The sequence below is a fragment of the Littorina saxatilis genome, linkage group LG1 (genome assembly GCF_037325665.1).
Source record: "Littorina saxatilis isolate snail1 linkage group LG1, US_GU_Lsax_2.0, whole genome shotgun sequence".
NCBI classification, from domain to species: domain Eukaryota; kingdom Metazoa; phylum Mollusca; class Gastropoda; order Littorinimorpha; family Littorinidae; genus Littorina; species Littorina saxatilis.
In genome coordinates, this window is record NC_090245.1 from 8,463,590 (window position 1) to 8,486,329 (window position 22,740).

Genomic DNA, 22,740 nt, shown 5'->3' on the forward strand with positions numbered 1-22,740 from the left:
GATCAACATACCTTGATATTTCGTCTTCGGAAAGACCGACCCGTAGCCTGACCTTTCCACCAAGGAAGGCATTCTGGCTTGAATCCACAAAATATAACAGAAGTTCGATGACAGTACCGCTGCACGCCATTTTTGATCTTCGAATTCGAATTTGACTGAATGCACTCAAAACTTTTGCACGAAGCCCTTCCATTGGATGAAGTTTGGCAGACTTTTGCAATTTGCCTTCTGATTGGATCTCTTTTTGTGTGTGATTGGTTCTCTTAAAGGGAAGCAATCGCTGTCAAAATCATATTTCTGAATGTGTTGTTGCTTCCCTTCAATCGGGATTGGCTCCCTTGACGAATAGAAGATCATAGAGTGATACAGCTGTGAAAAATGTACGTTGAAAATAAAATGCTTTGCAATAATGCCCATCACGATCACGAAAACAAATGACGATCACGATCACGAGACTTGATTTTTTTGTCATCACGGATCACGGGCAAAGTCCCATCACGATCACAGAAATGGAAATTTCGGCAATCACGGTCACAGAAAGGTCAAAAAACGCCAATCACGATCACGATTTTAAACCCTTTGGGGCCCTCGTTTATCTGTAGTTTCTTGTTAACTTTCGGAGCTTGTTTTGAATACAACCTATCATATCTATATGTTTTTTGGAATCAGGAAATGATAAAGAATAAGATGAAAATCATTTTTGGATCGATTTCTTATTTTTTTTATCGTAAGACTAATTGTGGCCATTTCTGCGAAAAGGGACCTTGTTGAGCTAAGCCTCTGATTGGAGAAACGCGGGGTCAAAGTTAGAGCAAAATGTAAACAAACTTTGCTGTGCTGACTGATGCCCACTTCAAGTTGAATTTCTAAAATGTTCAATGAATTATCAGCGATAGTACAATGAACAGCAATTTAAAGTAATGGAAAATAGTCTTGGGATCAACATTACAAACTTCTACAAATGTTTATGTTCATTCCTCCTCAGGAAAAACACATCGAACCGATGACAAGTTGACTGCGATGATGCCGAAAATGCCGACAGTGTTTTGTTGTGCTTCGAGAAAAAAATTTTCGTCGCTAGTTTTGGTCAAGTTAAAACAACTTACCTATTTTTTTTTTTAATGTTTGACAGTAAGCTTAATATAAACTTTCATCTGGAAGCACATTCAGCAAAGTGATGTAGCCAAATCATCACACAGCTACATTTCACTAGACGGATCTATACGCATAGTTCAGGTAGATCTGACTTTCACGCGACCGTAGCACTGTACGAAAAAGCAGACGACAAATGCAGTTGCCCGATGAAGAACAGTTACTCCCCGTTTACATCTTTAGTTGCTTCCCTTGCTAAAGTTACTGATATTTAGATCAGTGGTTACTGACTGGGGCATTCTGTTCTTTGCAGCTGTGAATTCTGATAGTGGAAGGGCAAGTCAGTCTTCTCAGTTGAACACGGAATGTTCTGCTGACAGAAGTCACTTTGGGATAAGACAACGATTTTGTTGACGAGGTCAATGCTGTTAATTCAGAATAATTTTGTTGCACTTCGCCCGGACATTATTTTGTGACTCCGAAGTCGAAGCAGATCTACTTTGATCACGATGGTGTTGTAAAGGTTCATGATGACAACGCACACTACTAATCGGTTAAAGAGTTCTCCAAGAGCATAGGCCTATTGCGAAGCAAGGTCTTTCTCTTCCTGATCGTTGGAATGCCCGGACATCGTAAATGAGAACCTGTTGCTCTTACCGTTTGCTGTCTCCACTTAGATCTATGACAGGCTACAATTTCAGGTAAGTTACCATATATAGACTGCAGTGTGTGTGTGTGTGCGCGCGCGCGCAGCTTGTGTGTGTGTGTGTGTTGTGTGAGGGTTTCTGTATGTGTGTGTGTGTGTGTGTGTGTGTGTGTGTGTGTGTGTGTGAGAGAGAGAGAGAGAGAGAGAGAGAGAGAGAGAGAGAGAGAGAAAGAGGGGTAGATAGAGGAAGAGAGATGATAATGACAATGATGATGATGATGATGATGATGATGATGATGATGATGATGATGATGATGGTGGTGGTGGTATGCGTGTACGTGTAGTATGTTTTTAAACTCCTCTTTTTTTCATTTAACCAATGTTACTCTCTTTCTCTCAGTTTGCTGGCGTGGAACAGCAAACAAGTCCAGCAATTCACCGGACAGTGCAACAACAAAAGACAGAAGTGCCTGGCCACAAAGCAGGTGTTCGACAGAATGGGGCAACAGCAATGTCCAGCCGGTTCCAGTTCCAAGGAAATCAGCATGGTTTACCCATGGGACTTTGCTCAGTAGGTAAAGACATATTAATACTTTACAATTTGGCAGTACTTAAAAAATATGGGGGGCAATACAGTTATATTTGTGTTTATGTGCTGTTTTCTCCAACAAAGAAGCACAGACACACACACACAGACACACAGACACACACAGACACACACACACACACACACTACATTTTCGATAATGTCACCATACCATACCAGCTTAGAAATGGCAAGTGGACAGGTACCCAAAACCAGACTTGAGCTGTGCAAATAGTGGTTAGTAAATAATATGTTGATCAACTCTGTGGTTGCCTTTGTTTCAGAGAAGCAAATCGTCTACCTTGCGAATGAGGCAGGGGTACAGAGGAGGGTAGCAACTTCAGTCTTCGGCATGGTGCATCAATACTTAGGCATGCAGTTTTGTGTGTGAATGAACAGCACAAATCCATTTTGAAAATGTCTTGATCGTCGGCCACGTCAAGTTCGACCCTGATTGGCATTTCAGTTTGTTGAAAGTAAAGGGAGACGTTCGATAGCAGAGTGCACGGATGACATTTTCAATTCAGTGAAGTGATGGACAGACTGACAGACCCACGTGTGCAAGGACACACAGCACCATATGTTACTTTCTACAACTGGAAGCTGTATTTACCAAGGAAACTGAACAATTAATCCTTGTTATGAAATTTAGAAGTACCACAACTTCAAGTCGACAAGTGTGTGTGTATTGTTTTCAGCAGACAGCCTCAAATAGTTTGTGTTTGTATGTGCGTGGGTGAAGAAAGAATAGAACATGGCGGGGGGAGAGGTAGTATGAAAGAAGAAGAAATATTCGAGAAAAAAAATCATATGGCTGATTGTTTTTACATTTAATTTTTGATTAAATGTTTTAACATAGAGGGGGAATCGAGACGAGGGTCGTGGTGTATGTGTGTGTGTGTCTGTGCGTGTGTGTGTGTAGAGCGATTCAGACTAAACTACTGGACCGATCTTTATGAAATTTTACATGAGAGTTCCTGGGTATAAAATCCCCAGATTTTTGATTTTTTATTTCGATAAATGTCTTTTATGACGTCATATCCGGCTTTTTGTAAAAGTTGAGGCGGCACTGTCACACCTTCATTTTTCAATCAAATTGATTGAAATTTTGGCCAAGCAATCTTCGACGAAGGCCGGACTTCAGTATTGCATTTCAGCATGGAGGCTTAAAAATTAATTTATGACTTTGGTCATTAAAAATCTGAAAATTGTAATTAAAAATATTTTTTTATAAAACGATTGAAAATTACTTTTATTTTATTCTTCATCATGTTCTGATTCCAAAAACATATAAATATGTTATATTCGGATTAAAAACAAGCTCTGAAAATTAAAAATATAAAAATTATGATTAAAATTAGGTTTACGAAATCGTTTTAAAAACAATTTCATCTTATTCCTTGTCGGTTCCTGATTCCAAAAACATATAGATATGATATGTTTGGATTAAAAACACGCTCAGAAAGTTAAAACGAAGAGAGGTACAGTAAAGTGTGCTATGCAGCACAGCGCAACCGCTACCGCGCTGAACAGGCTCGTCACTTTCACTGCCTTTTGCACTAGCGGCGGACTACGGTGATTGTGAAAAAAATGCAGTGCGTTCAATTTCATTCTGTGAGTTCCACAGCTTGACTAAATGTAGTAATTTCGCCTTACGCGACTTGTTTCTTCTGCATGGGAGGAGAGAATGATAGAACAAGTCGCGTAAGGCGAAAATACAATATTTAGTCAAGTAGCTGTCGAACTCACAGAATGAAACTGAACGCAATGCCATTTTTCAGCAAGACCGTATACTCGTAGCATCGTCAGTCCACCGCTCATGGCAAAGGCAGTGACATTGACAAGAAGAGCGGGGTAGTAGTTGCGCTAAGAAGGATAGCACGCTTTTCTGTACCTCTCTTTGTTTTAACTTTCTGAGCGTGTTTTTAATCCAAACATATCATATCTATATGTTTTTGGAATCAGGAACCGACAAGGAATAAGGTGAAAGTGTTTTTAAATTGATTTCGACAATTTAATTTTGATAATAATTTTTATATATTTAATTTTCAGAGCTTGTTTTTAATCCAAATATATGATATTTATATGTTTTTGGAATCAGCAAAATAATGATGGAGAATAAAATAAACGTAAATTTGGATCGTTTTATAAATTTTTTTTTTTTTTACAATTTTCAGATTTTTAATGACCAAAGTCATTAATAAATTTTTAAGCCACCAAGCTGAAATGCAATACCGAAGTCCGGGTTTCGTCGAAGATTACTTGACCAAAATGTGAACCAATTTGGTTGAAAAATGAGGGCGTGACAGTGCCGCCTCAACTTTCACGAAAAGCCGGATATGACGTCATCAAAGACATTTATCAAAAAAATGAAAAAAACGTTCGGGGATTTCATACCCAGGAACTCTCATGTCAAATTTCATAAAGATCGGTCCAGTAGTTTAGTCTGAATCGCTCCACACACACACACACACAGACAGACAGACACACACACACACACATACGCACATACACCACGACCCTCGTTTCGATTCCCCCTCGATGTTAAAATATTTAGTCAAAACTTGACTAAATATAAAAAGACGAAAAAGTAAAAATTAGGGTAACGTTACAAAAAGGGCAATAACTCTGGAATGAAACATTATTTTGACCTAAAACCATACCAGATGATTGAACTTACTATTTCCCGGCAAAAGTTTGTTTTTAAAAGTTTGGCCATTTTAAGTCATTTTGGGGGTATCTCCAAAAAAGGGTCATAACTCCGTGAAAAATAAATTTGAAGGTCTGAAATTCTCACATCACGTTCTAAATATAACAGTCTGTCAAATAAAATCCAAAACTCAAAATCGATAAATTTGTCAACAAGGTCCCTTTTCGCAGAAATGGCCACAAATAAGAATACTTTAATGTCCATTGTCTGTGTAAATAAACATGGACATTTGCATTTTCGCATTACTCATAACACAAAGACAAAAATCAAAAGAATAATTGGAGAGAGAGAGAGAGAGAGAGAGAGAGAGAGAGAGAGAGAGAGAGAGAGGGAGAAGGAGAGACTTAGACTTAGAACATTTTATTGACATAAAGGGTAAACATTTCAAGCCAAGGGCCTAATCTTACAACGTGCCCTTTACATTCACACTAACACATCCGCACGCATATAAACAACATAATATAATGAATTCATATAGGCATAACATGTAAATGTACAGTAAATAAGCATAAGCACCACAGAGAGAGAGAGAGAGAGAGAGAGAGAGAGAGAGAGAGAGAGAGAGAGAGAGTGAGTGAGAGAGAGAGTGAGTGAGTGAGTGAGAGAGAGAGAGAGTGAGTGAGAGAGAGTGAGAGAGTGGGAGAGAGGGTGAGTGAGAGGGAGAGAGAGAGAGTGAGAGAGAGAGAGAGTGAGTGAGAGAGAGAGTGAGTGAGAGAGTGAGTGAGAGAGAGTGTGAGAGAGAGAGAGAGTGGGAGAGAGGGTGAGTGAGAGGGAGAGAGAGAGAGAGTGAGAGAGAGAGGGAGAGAGAGCGAGAGAGAGAGCGAGAGAGAGATAGAGAGCGAGATAGAGAGAGAGAGAGAGAGCGAGAGAGAGAGAGAGAGAGAGAGAGAGAGAGAGAGAGAGAGAGAGAGAGCGAAAGAGAGAGTTGCCCGGTTGCAATAGAACCCACACAACAATTACTTTATTACCACAAACCATATTCTTGAATTATCTACATGAGGATTGGGGCTGTCCGCATCACGTTCAGCATGCAAATTTTATGTAATTGAAACATTTCATAGAAATCTAATGAATTTCACAAATTCACTAACAGGAATCTTCTTGTTTAGTAAATTCATCAAAATACAGATTGCAAAATGAACAGGACATTGAGTAATTACCTATTTACATACAAAATTTGAAAAATAATATATATAATTATATATATAAAAAAAACACACACAAAAAACAACTACAAACAAAAACTAAGAACAGCCTGCAAAATTCTGGTATAACATCAAATGTCGTAAATAGATAAATAAACAAATACATGAATGGACAGATAAATGTGGAAAAGTCAAACAGTCTAAGTCTAACTCCATGTGGTAGAATTCTGTCTTGGTGTAAATTACAACTGATCTTTGCAGTAGCATACCGTCTTCAGGAACGGATCATTTACACAATGCGAAGTGTTGCCATACAAACTTATACGGCTAACGTCGCCTGCTCGCTTTAAGGAGTTATCACACTTGATGAGCATCCCATCGAATACCATGTCGCTATTAGGTTTACGCCTAAAGCCGAATAAATCCTTGACATCTGGCCTCGGTTTGGCGACGACAGTTACGCGCAGTAACTGCGCCAAATTATCAACTATTCTGTTTCCTCTTTTCACGGGACAGAAAGTGTTCAGGTAACTGACTCCTCCTCCCAAAAGACGACATTCTTTGACTTCTACCAGCATCAGATTGTGACAAACGTTCATGGCTTTGGCTTTCTTCATGGCTGCGTTGAAAGACGCCACCAGAACTGCGCCTGCCTGTTGAGCGATGTTTAGCGTGGTGGGCAGGGCCCGCTCCGACAGACACACGCAGAACGGGGGAGGGATGCCTGCGTCGGCACATGTTCTGTTCCTGGGTATCTGTGGACCAATACAAAGAAAAGCATCATGGAGGAAGACCAGAGACGAGTTGCCCAGAGCGGTTCGCCACGGGTCGCTTGCAGTGCGAATGATAAAAAGCCGTTTCTAATTAGGGCAGTGCAGGAAAGCGCTCGCGAAGCACTCGGCGAGCGGCTTCTATCTATCTATCTACATATATATATACGACTTGTGCCTGTCTGTCTGTGTGTGTGTGTGTTCGCGATGCACGGCCAAAGTTCTCGATGGATCTGCTTTAAATTTGGTGGGCATATTCAGGTAGACCCCGGACACAACCTGGTCGATGAGAATTTTCAACACGTGCTCTCAGCGCGCAGCGCTGAACCGATTTTGGTTTTTCTGTAGATCCACTACATCCATTCCCAGTAACTCTTCCTTATCTTCTCCAGTGTTTTGCGCGTTTATCTCCCTTCCTTCGTGTGGCGTCAATCCATATTCCCGTTACTATTTTTAGTCCACATCGCTCAATCCATATTCCCGTTACTATTTTTAGAAGGTCACTGTTCACAACTCTTCCTTATCTTCTCCAGTGTTTTGCGCGTTTATCTCCCTTCCTTCGCGCGCCGGCGGAGCCGGCGTACACCCGGCGCAGCCGGGTATTCGGCTCTACTTCTTCCCGGCGAAGCCGGTACCCGGCAAAGCGGGTAATCATCTAGTTGGTATATATATATATGCTCGCCCACCGCCCACCGCGTTATCCAAGATGGCGGCGGTGTTTACACTGCGATGCCGTGTAGCGTGTTTCGATCTTCTCGGCGTGGTTTTCGACGTGACCCGAGGGATCCACCGCTTTTCAAGGTTCAGGGACTACCCCAGCTAAATTTCCCATCATAACTACATTCTCTCTGACGATTTCACTGACCGAATTGTCTACTAGTTTGAGAAGTACAACTTTTTTTATATCTCGCAGCCATCGTGAAACGATTCACCTCGTTGTGAGCCCGTTGCATAAACCAATCCAGAGCGACTTTTCTCTGAGCGGGCTATTGTGATTCTGAGCAACGCATGGCTGACTTCTGTTTGGTCAGCGAGTGAGAGCTTATCGGTACAAGTCACCATACACCAAAGAAAAGTAAGAAAATAAGAATTAAAAAAAAGTTGGAGTTTTGAATCCAGGTTTCAGATACACACTACTAATAATGTTAATAATTTTTTAGCAAAATATATGCAAAATTGTATTTTTTGTGTGAAAAAAACCATTTTAAAAATTATACAAATTTTCCCCCCCCCACTCCTGTGGAAAAAATGTTTATTGACTAAAGCTGGTTTTCGGTTAGGTACAAACAACAAGCATTATTATATGCAACCACAGCATTTGTGCTCATGTCTCAGTCATGTATGGACGTGAAGCACTCTTTAAGTCCTCTTAAAATTCCTTGACTACGGGAAAAAAGAAAGAAAAACATAACATACAAGGTATACTAATTCGACCAAAACTTCCAAGTTGTCTTCAGGGGAGGCAATCATCTTGCTTCAAATCAAATGGCAATATACAGCGGTTGTTTCCCTTGTCAGAGTAGTGATTTTTGTCATGATAGCAAGTGATACGCATTATGGCAATCAAAGGGTCATTTACAATGTGTTCGATTTCATACCCACCGCTCCAGTTATTGCATGTCCCACAGAGTGACGTTAAATAAACGATGTTATCAGTATCATAGCATGTCCAACCTGTTTGAAGAAGCTGATGCCTTGCTTGCTGTCGTTACGTGTGGTTACGGTGTCTTTGTTGTTCAAGTACAAGATGTCCAGAAGTATCTTGTGGAAGTCCAGAGGGGTGGCCAAGCGGCCAGCGTTTGCTTGAACTTGTTTCATGTGTGAAGGGTAGGTTTCAGCAAACCACGGTGGAAACGCTAGGTAAAGGAACGGTCGATTGTCCTCAAATCTGTCACATGAAAAACACAAAGAAAATACGAAATAGACAAATAAACTAATCAATCAACAAATCAATCAACCAATAAATAAATGAATGACTCAGTCAGTCAATCAGTCAATCAATCAATCATTTAATCAATCAATCAATCAATCAACCAATCAATCAACCAATCAATCAACCAATAAATAAATGAATGACTCAGTCAGTCAATCAATCAATCAATCAACCAATAAATAAATGAATGACTCAGTCAGTCAATCAATCAATCAATCAATCAACCAATAAATAAATGAATGACTCAGTCAGTCAATCAATCAATCAATCAATCAATCAACCAATAAATAAATGAATGACTCAGTCAGTCAATCAATCAATCAATCAATCAACCAATAAATAAATGAATGACTCAGTCAGTCAATCAATCAATCAATCAATCATTCAATCAATCAATCAATCAATCAATCCACCCAGTTTTATGTTACAAAACCATGACAGGTATCGAGTTTGGTCTGGCTAGAATTCATAAAAAATATACTACTTGAAAGTGTATCATTCTTGTTAACTTAAGTTGATGTAGCCTGTACGATCATGAAAAATGAGAAGGTAAAACGAAGTGACCATGGCAAGGGTGAAGACATATAAACAAAAGTATTATGCATTCACTATAAGACTATACATACTTGTATTACAACGATGTTGACAAAGCTTTGGATACATTACATGTTAACAGTGGTTTGACACGGCAAAGTCGAATCTAAGTATTTAAAGCAATGAAAAGATTCGCACGCAGACATGCGTTGAAACACGACACATACCCCCGGTCGTTCACATGCACACATACACACATTCACTCGCACACACACACACGCACACAAACACACGCACACACACACATACACACACGTACACGCACACATAACACTACCCCCACCCAACCATCCACGCACACACGCACACAAACGCGCGTGCGCGCACACACGCTCCACCCTCACAAACACACACAAACGTACACACGCTGGCACTCACACACACTCACAAACACACACACGTATCCACTCACACTCGGCGCACGTACACATACTGTATCATCAGTTCCGATATCTGGGGTGCGCATACACTTGTACCATAAAGCAAGACTGGTGTCAGTTCAGTTTCTTGGCACAGTGGCACGTAACAGCGCATGGTCAGAGTGGAGGATGCGCGCTCTATACACTGACCTGGGCAGGTGAGGGGAGTGGGGGAGGGGGGGGGGGGGTTACAGGTATGATTCATAGGCACATGCACGTTGAATATAAGAAATGGTGTGATTGTGACAAGATGTTCACTTCAAAACATGTGCAGCGTAAAGTTCAGTATTTGTCTCTTTATGTGTTGTATTCTTCATTTTCCTGCACACACACACACACACACACACACACACACACACACACACACACACACACACACACACACACACACACACACACACACACACACACACACACAATTAGATGAATTGTGACGTGACCGTACGGTTAGTAAAGGAGAGAACTAGGTGACCAAGGCTGGCACCGAGGCTGGCACTACACCAAGGCTTCCAGTTCGCGCATGGTTGTGATGCGGTTTACTGTGTTGTGTTTCTTCACAAAGACGACTCCGTCTCTGCACCAAGTGTCGTCCAGCGACTTGCTCACTTTCAACTGGCGAGCTTTACTGGCCACTGCGGCGCGCGTCTTGGTAAGATCATCGTTGATGAAGATCTTTGACGCGCCTCGGGCCCCCCTGACGTCGCGGGAAGGGAGCGCGGGCCAGCTGGCGTCTGGAAAGAGCTTGCTGGAGTCCACGTCACGCAGGTTCCTCCGGGCCTTCATCAGGGTCACCTTGCTGCGGTAAGACGTCAGTTTCACGATGATGGGGCGCAGGGAGGGCTGGCCAGGGGCAGGTTTCCTCCCGACGCGGTGACTCCGGTCGATGTCCACGTCCTTCAGGTCGACGCCAATGCTCTTCGCCACAATCTTGACGATGTTGTCTGGATTCTCGGACTCGAGCTCAGGGATTGGACTGATCCTAATTGTCACGTTTCAATATATCACTCAAGGTGATTATGAACCGGTTAATTACTACTAATTAACTAACCACACCACGATCCACTCTCGCAGGCATACAATTAAATAGAGTCAACAAAAGTATAAGTTTCAGACGCCTGTTTATGTATAAACTCTCCACCTCCCTCGAGCCTTCACTCAAAATATGTTCCTTTTACGTTCTCAACACGTAAAAAACCAGTGTTCACTGACAAAATGCCAGTACTATGTAGAAAATTATAGTAACACGCTGAACCCGTGTAAATACAGTCGAAATGAGAATGTTCTGTTCGAAAAGCTCTAGTTCGTGCAGGTGTCACACACCCCACGTTGTCACTACTCCAATGAAATCATAGATACGAAAAGACAACGGTGGTCAACGGGGTGCGTACGACATGGTGCACTTAGCTTTATCTCTGCTGCTGCTGCTTAGCCGGTATGCTGGTTAGTCGGTTCGCTGGTTAGCCGGTCCGCTGGTTAGCCGGTTCGCTGGTTAGCCGGTCCGCTGGTTAGCCGGTCTCCTGGTTAGCCGGTCTCCTGGTTAGCGTAGCCTCAACAGTTCCCGCCAGAGTCAGCCGTGCCGATGTTACGGGAACGTAACGAACGAACGAAACGAACGAACGAAGGAAGGCTGCAAACAGAAAGCATCGGTGCACTAAACATGTCAGCTACCCCTCACCCACCACCTTAAAACATGTCATCTTTAAATATCTCATCGAGCACGTGGGCCTGCACAAAACTGACTTTTTACAACAACAAAACAGCCATTTTCCGTCCTTCTCTCCCTATCTGCAAAAACCATATACAGATTAGTATTTTAGCGTCACAGAGAGTAAATTATGCGCTAACCTGGAAAGAACAACAGAGAGTATTTCATTCCACAACACAGACTCATCAACAGCGTTAAATAATGATTTATTACCTCAAAAGCCTATGATTGTACTCTCAATGGAAGCAAAGTCCGCCTCCTCCCTGGAACAGTCTCTGTTCGTCAACAGTGACCCAAAACGTCCAGAACCCCTTGTCGAATCCTTATGCGAAAGCCATCGCCGACGAAGGAAATGTGACGACTTGTCCTCAGCAAAATACGTGGCAGAGGAAAGGAATAACTTGTGGAAGTTCCCCTAGAGTGCCGAATATGATACTCGGTGAAAAACCATCATACTCTAGTAACTGTGTGTTAGGTCCTTCCCCTTCTGCCGCTGGGTGTCAAGTGTGTCGTCCTTGAGTCTCTGACAGACCACCTAGCCAAATACACGTGACTGACCTTGTCACCAAACCAGTCCAGCTATACACAGTTTTGCCTCCCCAAGCAGGAAAAAGACACGAGAAACTCAATCCCTGAAAATCCCGTGCGCGCTGTCAGCGAAAAAAACCGTCAGCCCTATGACAGCAGAAACCTGCACTGTGAAGCTCGTGCGTTTCAAAACATCCGTGCTCGGGAGCACTGTCAGCAAAAACTCTGCTGTGTCCAATATCACGCACAGGCGCTTTCTATCATACATTGACCCAGAACAGGCACTCCACTGAGTGACGCTTTCTTGGTCTCTGTCACCCGATCGTGACACACCTCCCCTCTTCAAGACGAAACCTCGGTTTCGCTCACAGTCATGTTCTCCTCTACAGCCCGAGAGAGAAAGTCAGCTCCAACATTGTTGGCGCCCGGAATGACGCGTACCGTGAATTGGTACGGTTGGAGAATCAACGCCCAGCGCATAAGTCTGGCGTTTGCCAACCTTGCAACCTGAAGATATTGCAGAGGTTGATGGTCCGTCTCCAGACAGAAAGGTCGTCCGTACAGGTACGCTTCGAACTTCTGGATGCCCCAGACAATGGCGAGACACTCGCGTTCAACCGTTGCATACGCTGCCTCGGCCGAGGTCAGCTTACGGCTGGCGAAGCAAACAGGGTGCAAAAACCCCTCTGTCTCCTGAAGCAACACTGCCCCAAGTCCCTTCCCTGAAGCGTCTGTCCTCAGCACGAAGTCCTTGTTCAGGTCTGGTAGTCGGAGAATAGGCTGACTGGTGAGTCGCCTCTTCAGGGTGTTGAATGCGGAGCTACATTCCTCAGTCCACACTACAACAGTCGGTTGTAGTTTCTTGGTAAGGTTGGTCAGTGGTAGAGCGATTTCGGCAAAGTGCGGGATGAAGCGTCTATAGAAGCTGGCTAGGCCCAGGAAAGACCTGACTTCTTTCTTCGTGCGCGGTGGCTCCGCCTCCCGAATCTTCTGGATCTTGTCGTCCTCTGGAACGAGCAATCCCTCGCCGACAACATGACCCAGGAAAGACAATTCCCGGAATCCCAAGTAGCACTTGGACGGTTTAGCTCCCAGATTTCCGTCCTTCAACCTTCCGAACACGTCGCGCAGGGCGTCGAGATGTTCAGTCCATGTCTCTGTCGCGATCAGCACATCGTCGATGAAACTGCTGATGTCCTCGCGCTTCAATGGTTCCAAAAGTTTCCTCATCATGCGAGTGAAGACGGCACCTGCATTCTGTAGACCAAAAGGCATGACTGTCCACTGGAACTGGCCGAATGGAGTGGTAAATGCAGTCTTTGGGCGGTCTTCCTCGGCAACTGGGATTTGCCAGTATCCCTTGGTGAGGTCCAGTTTGGAAAAGTACTTGGCCTTGGCCAAGTGACTGAAGAGGTAGTCCACATCAGGCATGGGTTCCGCGTCAAACGCCGTAATCTTGTTCAGCTTCCGGTAGTCAACACAGAACCTGACGCGTCCATCCTTCTTCTTTACAAGCACAATTGGTGAACTGTAGGGAGAGTTCGCTGGCTCGATGACGCCCAACTTCGTCATGTCGGCGATTTCCTTCCTGACCACCTCCTTCTGGGCATGAGGCATGGGATACTGCTTCGTCCTCACTGGCTGTTTCTCCAGCAAGTCGAAGGTAAACTCCTCTAGATGCGTCTGAAGTGGTATGTCTGTAAGGACCCGTGCTGCATCCTTCAGGATCTCTTGCAGGTCCGCCTGCTGGTCGTCCCCAAGATCAGGTGAGATGTGCACGTCCGTGAGATCCTCACTAGCCTCCAGCGGACAAACTGGTACCCGTCCTCCTCCCTGTTCTTCCGTTGTCTCGTCCATCACGACAGCAACTGCTTCTGTCACTTTGTCCTTTTCCCCGTAGGCAGTCCTCTCTATGTAGGCGCGCAGCAGGTTGGCGTGGTACAGGCGTGCTTTCCCGTTCATGACGATCCTGTAGTCGTTTTGGCCCACTTTCGCTGTCACCTCAAAAGGTCCTTGCCACTGCAGTTGTAGCTTGTTGTGTTTGACAGGTAGAAGTAGCAACACCCGTTCTCCAATCTTGAAGCTGCGCGGCCGTGCCTTGCGGTCGAATCCTCGCGCGTAACGCTGTGCTGCTCTTCCCAGGTTCTCTTGAGCCAATTTGCAGGTCTCTTCAATCCTGTTCCTGAGTTCTACGATGTAGGTCGCTGTCGTCTGCACCTCCTCGTCAGCTTCTTCGTCCGTCCAAGCTTGACGCAGGATAGCCATGGGACCGCGTACCTGTCTGCCGTACAACAACTCAAATGGGGAAAAACCCAAGCTCTCCTGAGGAACCTCGCGGTATGCAAAAAGCAATGCTGGGATGTACCTGTCCCACGTGCGTGGTTTCTCCTGAGCTAGTTTCCTCAGCATGGTCTTCAAGGTGCCATTGAACCTTTCCACCAGTCCGTTGCACTGAGCATGGTAAGGAGTGGTGAAGTGCTGCTCCAGTGATAGCAGTCGTGCTGCCTCCGCCATCACTCCTCCCGTGAACTGCGTGCCTCTGTCGGTGAGTACCTCTGATGGAATTCCCAGCCGGGACCACATAGTAACCAGAGCCTCAGCTACTCGCGTGGCTTCAATCGATTTCAGAGGGATCGCCTCTGGGTATCGAGTAGCGTAGTCCACCATGGTCAAAATGTATCTGTTTCCGTCCTCAGACGCAGGCAAGATGGGCCCGATGATGTCCACTGCCACCCGACGAAAGGGTTCGTCGATGAGCGGCATCTTCTCTAAGGGGACCTTCCTCACCCTTCCTTTGGCAACCACCTTCTGGCACTTATCGCAGGACGCACAGAAACGTCGGACATCCGTGCAGATGCCTGGCCAGTAAAAGTGGCGCCAGACACGATCCGTGGTCTTCTTGGTACCAAGATGACCTCCCAGAATCGAGTCGTGTGCCGTTGCCATGACACCCTCGCGAAACTCGCGAGGCACGACAACCTGTTTGAATGTACCTTCTTGGTTGCTGAACTCACGGTAGAGCAACTTCTTGTCCCTGAGGAACTTTGACCTCCCATGCTTCCCGCTCAGCTTCACCTTCCCCGACTTCGCGTGCTCCCGAGGAGTAGCTAAGGTCGGGTCAGAATCCTGAGCCTTCGCGAGAAGCGCGGGGGTCACGTTCCCCAGGGCAGCTCGTGCAGCAGGTAGGGGTTTGAGAGGTTTGTCCTCTCGCTCCGCCTGTGCCCGCGTGAGCACTGAAATGACGTCGGGAGACCGATAAACGGGAACCTCCCTGGTGACGCCGTCCACAAACTGAACCCGGTTTCCAATGAGCAGGTCGCATGGAGGATCGTCCATGACGACGGCCACAATGGTCCCCGTGAACAACGGGGTTACGACCTTGATCACTGCCGTGTTCAAGTCGTAAGCGTGAGATGCCTCGGCCATTCTCACCCTGATGCTGTCTCCTGTGTAGGCCATAGCTGGAACTAGACTCGCCCGAACCACTATCATGTCTGCCCCTGTGTCCCGCAGACCTTCGCCCTTCACTCCGTTAACGTAGACGTTGCAGTGGGGCTGGAAATGTTTCCTGGAGCACGGAACGCAGAGTTGTGGGATGGTGCATGAGCTCGTGACGTCCCTGAACTCCTCACTGCCAACGAAGTGAACGCCCTTCTGGTCAGCCTGTCTCTTGTGGCAGTCCTTCTTCACGTGGCCCCGCTTGTTGCAGTAGTAACACTGGATGTCAGTTCTGGAACTCGATCCCTTGTGTCCCTGATCGTCCTTCCCGTCCTTGGGTCCTGAAGAACCTGAATTTCCCGATTTTCCTGGCCGTGAGCCTGAAGATTTGCCGGAGATCGCCTGGGCGTCCTCGTGTACTCTGATCCAGTCGGCTGCTTCCTGAGTAGTCTTTGGCTGGTGCTCCTGCACGAAGGTCACCACCTCAGGTCGCAGGCTGGACATCAGTTGTTCCATGACTATGAGGTCGGCAAGGTCGTTGACGGTCCAGTCCTTTTCGGCCATCTCCACCCAGCGCCGCAGGTAGAGATTAAGGCGTGCCACAAACTGATGGCTCAGCTCGCCGCTCAGTCTCTTGCTGTTACGCAGACGTCGTCTGTAGGCTTCCGCAGTCAGGTTGAAGCGCTGGAGTAACGCCTTCTTTAGTGCCTGATAGTCTCTCGCCTCGTCGTCCTCCAAAGCGTTGTAGAGCTGCAATGCGCGTCCTTTTAAGCAGGTGCTAAGGCGGCTAGCCCACGTGGCCTCTTCCCACTTCTGGTCAGATGCAATGCGCTCAAACCGGCGTAAAAAGTCGTCGAGCTCGTCCTTGTCATCGTCGAACGTCGGCAGTCTCGTACGGTCGGCAACAAACGTCGGCGCGCTAGCCTGAGTAAGCGTACCCTTCTCTGCCTGTAGCCTAGCTAGCTCTAGCTGGTGATCGCGTTCGGCCTGTTTGTCCTGTCTGTCACGTTCGGCCTGTCGTTCCTGTCTCTCAAGCTCGTCTTTCTTTTCTTGTCTGTCTCGTTCGGCCTGTCGTTCCTGTCTCTCAAGCTCGTCTTTCTTTTCCTGTCTGTCTCGTTCTCTTTCTTGTCTGTCAAGTTCGTCTTTCTCTTTCCGTTCTTGTCTGTCAAGCTCGTCTTTCCTTTCCTGTCTGTCTCGTTCTGCCTGTCGTTCCCTTTCTTGTCTGTCAAGTTCGTCCTTCTTTTCCTGTCGGTCACGTTCTTCTTTTCTTATCAGTCGCTCAAATTCTTCCTTCCGTTCTACTTCTAAGCGTTTTAGAACGCTTCGGGCTCTAACGCGTGCGTCTCGCTCGGTCGGTTGCTCGCTCCCAGGAGTCTCGAAAGTTATTCTCCTCGTAGGAGATCCCCCTGTAGCCATGGTTAGTTTTAGCAAAGCTTTATTACCAAAGTAAGTCTAACGCAGCTATAGCTAGATCACGCGGTGATGAAATGGATACAAAAATCCAGCAACCGGAAAATGCAGAAGAAAAAATCCAAACGGTGTAGAACAAATCGCGTAGCCTACTTTATGGCTGCTTTTTGCGGTGAAACAAAGTGTTTCCCACAGCCGTGGCCTACTTTATCGGCTGCTTTTTGCGGTGAAACAGAGTGTCTCCCACAGCCTTGGTTAGGACAGAAGTCCTCGGACCCTTCCCCCCCAAATTCCAACAAAGTCAAAATATGGAGAAAAATCCAAGTAAAACAAGACGGTAGAAATGTAACCTGTTACAGAATGCGAAACAACAATGTAGAGAAAACTGAGTAAAACGAGTAACAAATCCGCTAACCCCGCTCAGCTCTCTGCAACGGAAAACTCTGAACGTACAACAACAAAGATTCACAAACAAAGGAAAGGGAAGTAATCACAGTTAGCGCATACAATAACTCACAAATTACAATTTACATTTCCTGCAAGATGTGAATCGCTTAAGGTGTGGTATATGATCAAAACTATACAAAAAAGGGTAGCACCAAGCAGAAAATAAGTCGAGCACTGACGAGATTATCTGCTCTTAGTTATCCTTAATTGGTGGGTCTTTATCAGTTGGAAATTAACTGAGTAAATCCCGGCTTGGCCCCCACGTGTCACGTTTCAATATATCACTCAAGGTGATTATGAACCGGTTAATTACTACTAATTAACTAACCACACCACGATCCACTCTCGCAGGCATACAATTAAATAGAGTCAACAAAAGTATAAGTTTCAGACGCCTGTTTATGTATAAACTCTCCACCTCCCTCGAGCCTTCACTCAAAATATGTTCCTTTTACGTTCTCAACACGTAAAAAACCAGTGTTCACTGACAAAATGCCAGTACTATGTAGAAAATTATAGTAACACGCTGAACCCGTGTAAATACAGTCGAAATGAGAATGTTCTGTTCGAAAAGCTCTAGTTCGTGCAGGTGTCACACACCCCACGTTGTCACTACTCCAATGAAATCATAGATACGAAAAGACAACGGTGGTCAACGGGGTGCGTACGACATGGTGCACTTAGCTTTATCTCTGCTGCTGCTGCTTAGCCGGTATGCTGGTTAGTCGGTTCGCTGGTTAGCCGGTCCGCTGGTTAGCCGGTTCGCTGGTTAGCCGGTCCGCTGGTTAGCCGGTCTCCTGGTTAGCCGGTCTCCTGGTTAGCGTAGCCTCAACAGTTCCCGCCAGAGTCAGCCGTGCCGATGTTACGGGAACGTAACGAACGAACGAAACGAACGAACGAAGGAAGGCTGCAAACAGAAAGCATCGGTGCACTAAACATGTCAGCTACCCCTCACCCACCACCTTAAAACATGTCATCTTTAAATATCTCATCGAGCACGTGGGCCTGCACAAAACTGACTTTTTACAACAACAAAACAGCCATTTTCCGTCCTTCTCTCCCTATCTGCAAAAACCATATACAGATTAGTATTTTAGCGTCACAGAGAGTAAATTATGCGCTAACCTGGAAAGAACAACAGAGAGTATTTCATTCCACAACACAGACTCATCAACAGCGTTAAATAATGATTTATTACCTCAAAAGCCTATGATTGTACTCTCAATGGAAGCAAAGTCCGCCTCCTCCCTGGAACAGTCTCTGTTCGTCAACAGTGACCCAAAACGTCCAGAACCCCTTGTCGAATCCTTATGCGAAAGCCATCGCCGACGAAGGAAATGTGACGACTTGTCCTCAGCAAAATACGTGGCAGAGGAAAGGAATAACTTGTGGAAGTTCCCCTAGAGTGCCGAATATGATACTCGGTGAAAAACCATCATACTCTAGTAACTGTGTGTTAGGTCCTTCCCCTTCTGCCGCTGGGTGTCAAGTGTGTCGTCCTTGAGTCTCTGACAGACCACCTAGCCAAATACACGTGACTGACCTTGTCACCAAACCAGTCCAGCTATACACAGTTTTGCCTCCCCAAGCAGGAAAAAGACACGAGAAACTCAATCCCTGAAAATCCCGTGCGCGCTGTCAGCGAAAAAAACCGTCAGCCCTATGACAGCAGAAACCTGCACTGTGAAGCTCGTGCGTTTCAAAACATCCGTGCTCGGGAGCACTGTCAGCAAAAACTCTGCTGTGTCCAATATCACGCACAGGCGCTTTCTATCATACATTGACCCAGAACAGGCACTCCACTGAGTGACGCTTTCTTGGTCTCTGTCACCCGATCGTGACACTAATGCAGTTTCGTCGGCTGTACTGCTCGAGGTCGTCGAACTGCTCCCTCAGCTGAAGGATCTCCTTGTCCTTGGCCGCTAATATGACCCGGAGGTCGGCTATCTCCTTCCTGACCTCAACCGCCAGGGCCTTGGATAAGAGTTCTATCAGTTCCGGATCAATAAGTGCGTTCTTGAGCTGTTCTTTTAGGTTGGACATATCTGGTGGTTGTATGGGGGCGTCCAATGCAGTGCTGTTCAAGTACGTAGGGTTAATGATTGTGGTTTCAGGGTCTGAATCAGACATGAAGCTATCACAAGGTCGCTTTGCCTCGCCGTCGTCAGATAGAGGAGATACAGCTGGTCGTTTGCCTGTCTCACGGTCGCGGTCCGGTGTCGACATAGGGAAGGATCGTACAGAGATATTCAGGTAATGTTTTCAAAATAAAATGTTAACAGCAGGCGCCACTGTGACACTGCAAGAGTGTTGAAAGGGTATTGTCTACAACTGGCGACTGAAAACCGTGGCTCCGTGACACGTACGAGCGTGAATGTTGTTTAGCAATGGATCACTGGGTCAGTAGGCCACACTAGCTGTTGACAATGAAAGGCGTGAAGCGTGCAGTGGTCTTTTACATTGCACGAGCAATATTTAGACTACACATGACAGTATCCTTGACCCGAATCAGTTACACTTCAATTCGATTTTAGATTTTAGACAAAGAGAACTCACTTGCATCACATCAAAAATCACTGAGAATTGACCACATGTGTAGAACGTTTAGATGTGCACAATATCAGAGTCCATACTGCTTCCCTTGCGCTGTAGTTTAACGAAAATCCTCACAGTCATCGAGCTCCGTTCAACCAACCGCCATTGCGACCTTCACCTTTATGAAATTGCCATTCAATGCAACCCCCGTCGGTAAGACTTCAGATCCAATTTCTGGGACACATGACTGCGTACAAAAGATTGGGCATGTTTTTCTCTTTTTTGACGATTTGCCTTTTCGCTTGTTGTGTACTCAATTCTTCATCAAAGAATGTTATGGGAAATATCTCGCTCCACTGTTTTTGAAGTGACCGTCTAAAGATGGCGCACATTAGGCAACAAAAAAATAGGTCTGTTTACGGTAACATAGGCCAAAAAAATAGGGTCGGTAGGTCGGGATTTTTTTTTTTTTTTTTTTCCCAAAAAACCATATTTTTACGTTATTTTGCAAAAAAAAAACCAAAAGATTTTTTTTCCCCCCAAATGCCAAAAAAAAAGTCTAGGGTCGTGCGAAAAAAATAGGGTCGGTCGGGTTACCGTAAACAGACCTATTTTTTTTTTTGGCCTTAGTCACTTTCAGCGAGATGTCACTTGGCTATGACGATTTCCTGCGGTATATCAATTGATATAGGGTGCATGTCTGACCAATGGTTAGTTACAGTTTCGTCATGTGACCCGTAAAAACGCAATAAATGGGGATATCACAGCCACATCTAATGATAAGGCCACAAAAAAAAGTTGTATGTTTCTGGTCACCCGACCCTACCTAGTTTTTTCCCGCCGACCCTAGACTTTGTTTTATTGCATTTGTAAAAAAAAGAAAAGAAAAAAAAGCGTCAAAACGAAAGTAACAGACGGCAGACGACACAAGGGGGATAACCCCGCATCCCTTTTGTCTCATTTGTTTTGAAATGTGTTGTCTTTCTCTTTGTATAGTAAGTCCAGTCTCTTTGCGTCACTGTATAGTTATTTTCTACCCTGACCCCCCCCCCCCCCCCCAAAAAAAAAATAATAATAATCCCTACCTACCTAACCTATTTTTTGTGGCCATGTTACCAGAAACATACAACTTTTTTTTGTTGCCTAACTACTAACTATATTATTACACAAACAGTACACAACTTTTGAGAGGGTCTCAACCACTTATGTATGCAAATGTGTAGGTTATTTTCCTTCTGCTTTTTCTGCGTTAGTGGACTGCAACTCCCACTTACACTCGTGTTTTGCACCAGCGGTTTTTTTTTTAAACGTGTATGACCGGTTTTATCCAGGCCATTTAGGCTGCTATACTCCGTTTTGGGGGAATGCGTGCTGGGTGTTTTAGTGTTTCTATAACCCACCGAACTCTGACATGGATTACAGGATCTTTATCGTAGATAATTAGTCTTGTGATTGCCTGTGCACACGAAAGGGATAAGGTCCTAGCAAGTCTGCAAATGAGTTGGCTTGGGAAATGGTGAAAATCTCCAACCGTAACCCACCAGGCACGGCCTGGATTCGAACCCCGAACCTTCCTCACGGAAAGCCACCGTCCTCTACACTTGGCCATTGCGCCTGTCACATTTGTGGTTTGAAACTCGTTGGGTTGCTTCGTTTCTATGTGTAGAATCTAAGTATAATAAAACTTTGTCCGATAATTAATATTTGTTCGTTCTAATTTTTGTTTGCTTTGTGAATGATGCATTTAATTCTTATTCATTAACTACTTTAGTGTACAGAAATATATCGCGGGTGTGTGTGTGTGTGTGTGTGTGGGGGGGGGGGGGTACACAGACAGACAGGCTGACAGACTAGTGCTTGCATGCTCACCTTCCGATGGGAGTGGACCTGTACCCTGCACATCTAATGCCATGGTCACTCACGAAAGCGAGTAAAGTGTTGTTCAACAGGTTCTCTTCCAACAGTTGAGACAGAAACTTCTCGTAATAGCCATCCACCTGCAAATCATAAGGCTTAAAAAAACAAGAAATTCCTCCGAGGTAGGAAAAACACCCCCGTCCTTACCATTCTCACTGCCACCAACTGAGAAGGTTATTTCCCTTTGACCATTAATATGTCTCTCTATAAGTCCTTGTAGAATCTTAATCCACCAATAACTCCCTAACCGTGTGTTTGACTGGTCCCAATTTTTGTAAGGACCGTCTCAGGAATGGATAGAACCTGTTCACCAAGTTTGGTGACGATCGGTCCGTTCATTCTTGAGATCTATATGCGAACACAAACAAACAAACAAACACATCGACCGAATCTTATACACACCCCTATACCAGGGGTGTAAAAAAAAAAGGTGTGGTTACGGTAACCCGACCTACCCTATTTTTGGGGGCCGACCCTATAACTTTTTATTACATTTGTCAAAAAAATACCCAAAAAACCCCAAACGAGTGCAGAGAACGCAATGAAAGCGAAAGCGCCCGAGTCGCACACTTATTTCCCTGTCAAGTAGGTTTAATTTGTACACATTAGAAAAAAAAGTTTTAAAAAAAAGTGATTGCCTACCTTCCTACCCTATTTTTGGGGGATATGTTACCGTAACCACACCTATTATTTTTTTTGGCCTAACAAGAAAATGATCAGGCAAAAAACAAAAAAAATAGTCTGTTTACGGTATCCCGACCGACCCTATTTTTTCGCGCGACCCTAGACGGTTTTTTTGGCATTTGGGGGGGAAAAAAGTCTTGTTTTTTGGGGCCCGGTAGCTCAGTTGGTAGAGCACTGGACT

General features: G+C 45.1%; 1 protein-coding gene across 1 annotated transcript in view; it reads right to left on the reverse strand.

Moving 5' to 3' along the window:
- Window positions 1-5,839: 5,839 nt before the first annotated feature.
- The window catches only part of LOC138960751 (uncharacterized), a 39,743-nt gene continuing 22,842 nt past the window's right edge, over window positions 5,840-22,740 (reverse strand). The window contains exons 6-8 of the mRNA XM_070332420.1: window positions 21,828-21,955; window positions 8,624-8,837; window positions 5,840-6,934 (exon numbers count right to left, since the gene is read on the reverse strand). Coding sequence (XP_070188521.1) covers window positions 6,422-6,934; window positions 8,624-8,837; window positions 21,828-21,955 — 855 coding nt within the window. The 3' untranslated portion in view covers window positions 5,840-6,421. The remainder of the gene's footprint in view (window positions 6,935-8,623; window positions 8,838-21,827; window positions 21,956-22,740) is intronic.